The 8,241-nt window shown below is 58.4% G+C and overlaps 2 protein-coding genes across 2 annotated transcripts; one reads left to right on the top strand and one right to left on the bottom strand.

The window, feature by feature from the left end:
• The first annotated feature begins 393 nt into the window (after positions 1-393).
• Positions 394-1,393, top strand: MDK (midkine). The gene is made up of 4 exons (XM_003206423.3): positions 394-477; positions 553-714; positions 788-949; positions 1,054-1,393. The coding sequence occupies exons 1-4, from the start codon at positions 399-401 to the stop codon at positions 1,077-1,079; spliced, it is 429 nt and encodes a 142-aa protein (XP_003206471.1). The 5' UTR covers positions 394-398; the 3' UTR covers positions 1,080-1,393.
• Positions 1,394-1,816: 423 nt separating this feature from the next.
• Positions 1,817-4,844, bottom strand: CHRM4 (cholinergic receptor muscarinic 4). Its single transcript, XM_003206422.4, has 2 exons — positions 4,414-4,844; positions 1,817-4,300 (listed from the first exon to the last, which is right to left on the bottom strand). The coding sequence occupies exons 1-2, from the start codon at positions 4,523-4,525 to the stop codon at positions 2,823-2,825; spliced, it is 1,590 nt and encodes a 529-aa protein (XP_003206470.2). The 5' UTR covers positions 4,526-4,844; the 3' UTR covers positions 1,817-2,822.
• Positions 4,845-8,241: the final 3,397 nt, after the last annotated feature.

The raw sequence follows: 8,241 nt of genomic DNA, 5'->3' as shown, positions 1-8,241 counted from the left end.
GGGCCGGGCCGGGCAGGACGGCTTCCAGCAAAGGGGGCAGCGCTCAGCACTCAGAGCTGGGTGCACGCGCATGCACATGTATGAGCGCTCACGCGTGCACACGCACTCACCCGCCCGGCAAACGCACGGAGATGCGCTGGGAGCCGCGGTGCCGGCAGTGGGCGCCGCTCTCCCGTTAAAGCGCTCCTAGAGCTCCCACGCTGCGAGTATCCGTCTGCGCGAACTCCGCTGGCTCCGCTCCCGGCCCCTCGCGGCAGGGGGTTCGCTTTCCGTGGGTTTCTTCCCCCCTCCGCCCCCCGATTCCGCGGAGGCCGGGCCGAGGCACCGTGGCAGCCCCTGCGCTCCTGGAGCCGGGGCGATGCGCGGTGCCCATCCCTCCCTTCCCCGCTCCAGGCAGGATGCAGCCCCGGGCCCTCCTCCTCCTCCTGGCACTGCTGCTGCTGGCGGCCACCGCAGAGGCTGTCAAAGCCAAGAAAGGTGAGCGGGAGTCCGGGTGGGCGCGGGGAGGTGTGGGTGTGCCGCCCCGTCTCCCAGCTGCCGCCTCCCTTACAGAGAAGGCAAAGAAGGAGGGCTCCGAGTGCCAGGACTGGCGCTGGGGGCCCTGCGTGCCCAACAGCAAGGACTGCGGCCTGGGCTACCGCGAGGGCACCTGTGGCGATGAGAGCAGGAAGCTCAAGTGCAAGATCCCCTGCAACTGGAAGAAGAAGTTTGGAGGTGCGAAGGTGGCTGTGGGGGGACTGGGGCTGCAGTGGGGCCACATGTTCCTAATGCCTCTCCCTTCCTGCAGCTGACTGCAAGTACAAGTTTGAGAGCTGGGGAGGGTGCAGTGCACAGACGGGTGTGAAAACACGCTCGGGCATCCTGAAGAAAGCACTGTACAATGCCCAGTGCGAGGAGGTGGTCTATGTGAGCAAGCCCTGTGCCGCCAAGATGAAGGCCAAGGCTAAAGGTGAGTCCTCACCTCCCCCAGGCAGCGCTCAGGTCCAAAGCTGGGCAGAGAGCTGCTGGTGATCGCAGTAATGCTAACACATCTTCCATGGTCATTGGGTGCAGCTAAGAAGGGCAAGGGAAAGGACTAGAGCGGGGTGGATGATGTCCTCATCAGTCCCGGACACATGTGCCTCTCCCACCACAACGAGCCACACTCCAGCCTTCTTCCTCTCCTTCTCCTCCTCTTCCTCCTCCTCTCCTCACCTCCGCTGCCACTGAGATGCCTTGTTTAATTGCTAGTTTTGTTGAGAGCAGGCCAACTGGCCCTGGGAAGTTGCTGCCACTGCCCTGGGGGCTGCTGCAGCCACACTGACCATTGCTTTGAGTGGTGCCGACTGGATGCTCTCACCTCTTTTGGGAAAAGGGTTTGGGTTTCTTTTCCAATAAAAATCTTTTTAAAAAACATCAATGAGTCAGATCCTGCCTGCCATCCCTGTGTAGCGCTGCAGGGCTGGGACCCCAGGAGAGGAAGGCGATCTGGCCCTGCACCTTCACATCCGTCTCTGCTCAGAGTGATGCTGTGGGGAGGCGGTGCTGGCTTGGGGTTCGTGGCACCACCAGGGAGTCTACCAATCCGCTGGGACCAGAGGGAACAGAACAGTTACTGTGTACCTGGGGACAGCAGCCTGGGTGCCACCCACATCAGCCCCACAGCAGCACCTCATCTCAGCAGCACTTCAGGCTGCTGCCCTCTTCCTGCTCCCACCCCTGTCTTGCGGTGGATGACAAAGGCACACACAGGAATGTTCCCCAGGACCATCTGCATCTGCACTCACTGTCCCTATCAGGGCCCATGGGATGCTGAGGACAACACCACATGGAATCCTTGACCTGTGGCCTTTGGTTTCTGGTCCGAGGTCTTTATTTGCTGGGGGTCAGCTGTAGCTGTAACACTTCTCCGAAACCCAAAACCAACCCGCCAGGCAATGTGGGTAACGCTATGTCAGGATCCTAAAGGCAGCGGCAGTGAGGGGGGCAGGGCAGCCCTTGTCCAGGTCGCACGGCATTGCCCTGGCATGGAGTGAGACAGACAAACAGACATGGCAGTGTCCCCACATTTCAGCAGAGCCCCAGCCTTGGCAGAAGTGAGGCAACAGCACGATGGGGCAGGAGGGGCTGGTGGGACCCCACATGCTGAGGACTCTGCGACAGCAGCGGTTGTGGGGATATGTCCATTTACAAAGCTCAGCAGTCATCCTGTGTCCTCCCTGGGGTCACCATGGCAGGACAGGTGTCCCACACTGTCCCCACAGGTCCCTAGGCCAGGAGGTGACATTGAGACAAGGAGGGAGCTCACCACTGCTGCTTGGGCACAGCCCCAACCTCCTTATGAGTGGACAGTCCGAGGACCTTCTGCGTGCACACCCAAGCCATCCAGGTCCAAAGTGGCTGGCAAAAGTTGGCCCCCCCGTTTCTTTTCATCTTGGGTAGTAAATATAGTCTACAGGGATATTGAAAGCACCCAGTGTTAGGCTGTTTGTGTGCAAACAAGCTCTGACAAACCGGGAGACGGAGAAGAGGCAGTCAGTCTGATGAGGAGTACTGATACCTGTCGGCCAATACATCCACGACAGGGAGCTGGGAGGGCTCCTGGTTAGCACATCTGGCCTCAGCTCGCCTTCCTCCCAGCCCTTCAGTGAGTCCATGGGCTCAGGGTGGCTGGAGGTGCTGCAGCTCAGAGGTGCCGTGGACTTTTGTCAGCATTCAAGGGCATCACCTGCCAGCACTTTGCAGTCTGCGCTTCTGTGAGAGGGAGCAGAGGACCCCTCCAGGTGAAGGAGACGAAGGGGAGGACTGCCGTAACGTTGCTAAAGTGATCCCTGAGCACCAGCTTACCTGGCCGTGCCAATGTTCCTGTACTGGCACATGAGGAGGTGCTTAAAGGTTTTCTTGAACGTGGCATTGCAGAGGGCATAGCAGGCTGGGTTGATGGTGCTGTTGACGTAGCAGAGCCAGTAGCCGATGGACCACACGGTTTCAGGAACGCAGGTCTCACAGAAGGTGTTAATGAGGACCATCACGTTGTAAGGAGTCCATGTGAGTATGAAGGCTAGCAGAATGGCAAATATGGTGCGGGTGACCTTCTTCTCCCGGGCTGCCATCTGGCGTTTCTTCCGCACTTGGCTCCTGGCGATGCTGGCAAACTTCCTGGCGACATTGGCAGGGCGGCTGTTGGACAGGGAGTTGTGGTCAGAGGCTCCTGCCTTAGCTGGGACGATCTCGATGGCGGTGACACATTCGGTCCCAGTCTGCTTGGTGACGATTTTGATCTTGGACCACTTGGAAGTCGGGTTCACCCGAGGATGGGCTGGGCTCTGTCCTTGTCCCGCTGGCAAGATTTCCGTTGTGGGCTTGTCTTTGGTGGTCTGGGTCATGCTGACTGTGCTGGACTCATTGGAGGTCTCCTTCTCCTCCTGCTGGCCAGTGGCCTCTGTCTGTGCTGAGGGCTGGTCATCCACCTTCCCATTCCTCACCTCCTCCTTCACCTCCACAGCCCTCTTGGGGGAGTTATTGTTGTTCTGTTTGACTGGGGGAGCCTTGAAGAAGCTGAGGGACTTGCCTTTCCTCTCTTTCCTACTTTCGGGCTTGTGTCTCCTCACCCTGCTCCTGCTGGCCAGTGAGATGTGGATGTACAGCACCGTCATGATGACCACGGGCAGGTAGAAAGCAGCGATGGCCGTGCCGAAGGTCACCGCCGGGTTGGAAAGGAACTGGATGTAGCATTCCCTCTCGTGGACCGTCCTCTTGCCCACAATGAACTGCCAGAACAAGATGGCAGGGGCCCAGAGAATGAAGGACAATATCCACGCGGCTGCGATCATGAGCCCCGCCATCTTGGTGGTCCTCCTGGCCGGGTACGTCAGGGGCTTAGTGACACAGAAGTACCGGTCAAAGCTGATGATGAGTAAGTTCATGACTGAGGCGTTGCTCACCACGTAGTCCAGGGCCAGCCACAGGTCACAAACCACGGCCCCCAGTGGCCAGTAGCCTTTGATGATGTAGACCGTGTAGAGGTTCATGGAGAAGACCCCGATGATGAGGTCGGCGCAGGCTAGGCTGAAGAGGAAGTAGTTGTTGACAGTCTGCAGTTGGCGGTTCACCTTGATGGACAGCATCACCAGGATGTTCCCCACCACGGTGACGAGGCTGAGCGAGCCGGTGACCGTGGCGATGAAAACCAGCTCCACCGTCTTGTAGTTGGTGGGGGGCTGGATGGCCACCTCGGAGTGATTGCTGAGGGTGATGTTGTCATAAGTCAGGTTGGCCATCTTCGCCTGCCAGGGCTGTGCGGAGAGGTTGTGCATGGGGTCTGCAAGGAGAATGAAGACAGAAAGGAAGAACATCACATGTGATGGTCCGCGTGTCTGGCCAGCGTGGCTGTGAGCCCTGGGAAAAGGCCGTGCCATGGCTCTTAGTGCTCACCTGTGTCTCTGGCAGCAAACAGCTCCTTCTGGAAGAGGAAATCTAGGACAGGGAAAACAGCACATTTTGTTACAGCTTCAGCCCAAAGACATCCATGTGAATCCCACAGCATCTTACTGGGCACTGGTTTGGCCTATCTTCCAGCTGGGCTGAGGCCCAGGGCACAGCCAGGCTTCAGTTTCAGGGTAATTGGCCTCAGATGGGTTCACAGCCCAGCCCTGGCAGGTGTGGGAGATAATGGGCAGACAGACTGCCTTCATGGAAACCTAGATGTCTGTAGCTGACCCCCGCGGTGATGAGTGAGAGGAGAGTGGTCTTAAAAATAATCAGTGGACCAAAATTGCAATGAGAGAGCATTTCCCAGAAGGGGAAAGAAATGGAAGTGCTGGCTGGGCAGGGCAGGGAAGCTGATCTTCCTCTCCTTACAGCTCCAGCCTCTAAGTCTGCTTAACGAAAAAAAAAAAAGAACCACAAAACTGTCTTTCTTTTCTACTAAGATAAGATTGCTGTGTTAGGTTTTTTGTTTGCTTTGTTTCCACTTAAGTTTATAGACCAGCATCCCCCTCTAAGTGCATTTAATGGCATGGCAGAGGCTTATACTCTCAGTTGCCCAAAGTAAGATGGAAGTGCAGCTCACCCCCCTGCACAGCTCACGAGGAGGGAACAGGAGGGGCTCGATCCAAACGTCCGTGGATGCCACCCAGAGGTCAGGCTGCAAACTTCTGGGTTGAAAAAGGAAAGACTGGATCCTCGGGATGGATTACCGTAACCGGCGATTTGAAAGCAGCAGTTGGCTCTTTTCAGCCATGCCCGGCCCGTCGGCCGGAGCCTGGGGGACATCTCACGGCGATTCCGATGCTGATGCCCACACAGCCCCAGACACCAGCCGGATCTCGGCCCTGCGCGCTGCCCTTTGCCCGCAGCACTCAGCCCCAGGTCCGCCCTCACCATCCCACTGCAGCAACCTCCGCTGCCGGCCCTGGCCCTCCTCGGGACTCCCAGCACCCCTCCTTCCCGCAGCGCTCGGGATGCGTGGGGCTTTCGGCAGAGCCTGGGACAGAGCTACACTGCTGCTGCTTACTGCATGAACGCCACCTGCCTTAGTGGGATGCTCTCGGTCTTTCATAGCCCTGAGCTGGAGCTCTGACAGCAGCCAGGTGCAGATGCTGTGGGCAGAGGGGAGAGAAGCAGGAGAGGAAAGAGGGAGAGGCTGAGAGGACCACAGCAACAGGTGTCTGCCCACAGCAGCTGCTCCCTCCTTGTGTCTGGGATCAAACACCTGTGGGAGGGACAGGGACTGGGGGGAGAGAGCAGTTAGAACAGCTTGGGACTGAAACCAAGGCAGTTGTGGGGGAGCAGGGATTGCAGCTGCCCTGCTTGCTGCTTTCAGCCCTGCCTGGACAGACTCCACAAGGCACTTGTCCCATCCCTTTCATCCCATCCTGCTCCATCCCATCCCATCCTGTCCCAGCAGCCCCGCTCCCAGCCAAGGAGGCACGGGGAAGCTCAGGGTCCAGGCGCCGAGCTGCCACTCGGGATCCGCCCTGTGACCTGGACATCATGTTTGCACAAAGTGATGTTTTCCGCCCTTGGCGTTGCACAACTGAAACCTCAGAGTTTCCCACAGCCCAGTCAGCCCAGCGCTTCTGGACCCAGACCAAGGCAGTGTTAACCCTTAGTGCTACAGGAACAGTCAGCTCCTGCCCTGTGTATCTCCGTGATTTCCATACCCGACCTCATGCTTTGACCCCTCTCTCCTCCAGTTGCATGTAGCTTGGTGCCCTGAGGTGCCACCACTGCCATGCCCGGCTGGCAGTCAGGCAGTGACAATGCCTGCTGCTGTTGTGCCCTTTGAGTAGCCACAAAATGCATTAAGGCCATCACGGCAGCAGAAGGGTCGCCTTTCTGGGTCTCCAGCGTTTGGTTTCTAGGCACTGCCCACTCTGCCTGCAGCACTCAGCAGCACTGGGGCAGCCTGCCCACTGTGCAGGGCTCTGCCTTTAAAGGCCAGGCTGCTGCTTTCCCTCCTGTCGGCTGACCGATGGAGCTCCTCTGCCGGGCTCTTGAGGCTGAGCAAACAGCTGCCACGGCTCCTGCATTCCCCCGGCCCCTCTGCGTCACGGCAGCAGCACAGGGCCAAGGCAGCTCTGCTTGGAATGCCAACTCCAGGCAGGCTTCAGTGAGCCCACAAATGCCGGTGTGAAGGAGCTCCAGCGGTGCTCGGGCGCTGAGTGTCCCCATCTCTTGGGGCTGGCGCTGGTGCCGGCACAGGCTGAGGAGTGGGGATGGAGGTGGGAGGGGATGCAAACAGGAATGGCTCGGTGCAAAATCCTTCTGTATCACTGCCCCAGAGCACACCTTGTGGCTTCCAAAGCTGCCCTTTAACTGTGCAGCTCAAGAGCCAGTGTGGATGGATGCTGAAATGCAAGCAAACCTTCATTGGGTTGATGGAGAACAAGAGGAGCACATCCCCACGGCCAACAGAGGATAGACAATGCCCTTTAATGGGCATTTTGGGGCATCAAGGGACAGCGGGGCTGTTTGAGCTCTGAACCTCCTGCCATGTTTGTGTGTTCATGGGCAGGCGAGCCATGTTGGTGCCGAAGGCGGCACCTGCTGCAAACAGCTCCCATTTCCCTCTGCTGCCACTCCCCCCCATCCTTCAGCCCTGCAGTGCCCACTTGCCCTTGGCATTGCTGGCAGTGTCTCAGCATGTCGAGGGACAGCAGCTCGAGGGCTGAGGCCTGCTGGGCGCTGCTTGGCGCTGCTGCTCCTCCTCAGCTCGTTATTTCTATTATCCGACTTTGATTGTGTTTTCCTGGGGAGATGTTTGTCATTTTCATTAGAAACAACAAACAAACAAACAAAAAAAGAATAAAGCAAAAAAACCACAACCACGACAAAAACTGATATCAATAGGATCCTCATGGGGACAGTTTAAAGAGAAAAACCACGTTCCTTCTGCAAACTCAGAGTAATTGGATGATGGCATTAATTAATCATTTCAGTTCATTTCTCTTCTATGAAAAAACACAGACCGACCTGCCGCCACGGGCACGGCGTGTGGCTGAGGACAACATGCTGACGGTGTCCCTCCTGTGTGCCCCTGCCCAGCGGATGCAGGGCACAACGTGGGGCCGTGCGGCTGTTCCTTGGGCTGCCCGTGAGGGTGACACAGCCGCAGCCCTGGGCTGCGTGCAGCAACACAGCTGGGGAACGGCAGGTGCCCAAGCGCCGGGCGCTGGAAGTAGCAATGCTCAGAGCATCCACCGCTGCTCGGGATCCCAGTAAGAGCCCAGAGGTGCGGCTGCTGCTCTGCAGCTGGGGAAGCAACACTCCAACCACGGTGTTGGCAAGTAGCTGATCAAAATCACAGAAACAGTGAAGTCAGAGGGCTTCAGACCGAGGAAGGACAGAACCTGGCGTTGCACTGATTTGAGAATACGCCAAGGGCCGTCCCTCGGTTTGAACCAATGTCATTATTTTGGGAACGAGGTGTGTGCGGCTGCCCGACCCATCGGCCGCGGGCAGCTGTATGCGATGCGCGGCCCGGGGGAAGCGCTGCCCTTCGCAGCACGGGGCTCTGCGCAGCGCCGCGCGTCCCGGGTAGGGAGGGACAAACTAGCGAAAGAGAGGGCATGTCGTCCCAAAACCAGGGGGAAGCAAAGGCAAAAACGCACGTAGCGTCCTGCCTGGGAGACAAACCTCCGTCCAAGAGGAGGTACTGGGGAAGCGAACGCTCCCGGAGCCGCGGGACGAAGCACGGTGGGCACAGACCGCGGAGCGGCGGCGCCCGGACGGATCCGCCGCCGGGTGCAGCCCTGCACC

This window comes from Meleagris gallopavo, chromosome 5 (assembly GCF_000146605.3).
Source record: "Meleagris gallopavo isolate NT-WF06-2002-E0010 breed Aviagen turkey brand Nicholas breeding stock chromosome 5, Turkey_5.1, whole genome shotgun sequence".
Classification (NCBI taxonomy): Eukaryota; Metazoa; Chordata; class Aves; order Galliformes; family Phasianidae; genus Meleagris; species Meleagris gallopavo.
The sequence above is the reverse complement of the archived record's forward strand: the minus strand, read 5'-3'. Positions and strand labels throughout refer to the sequence as shown.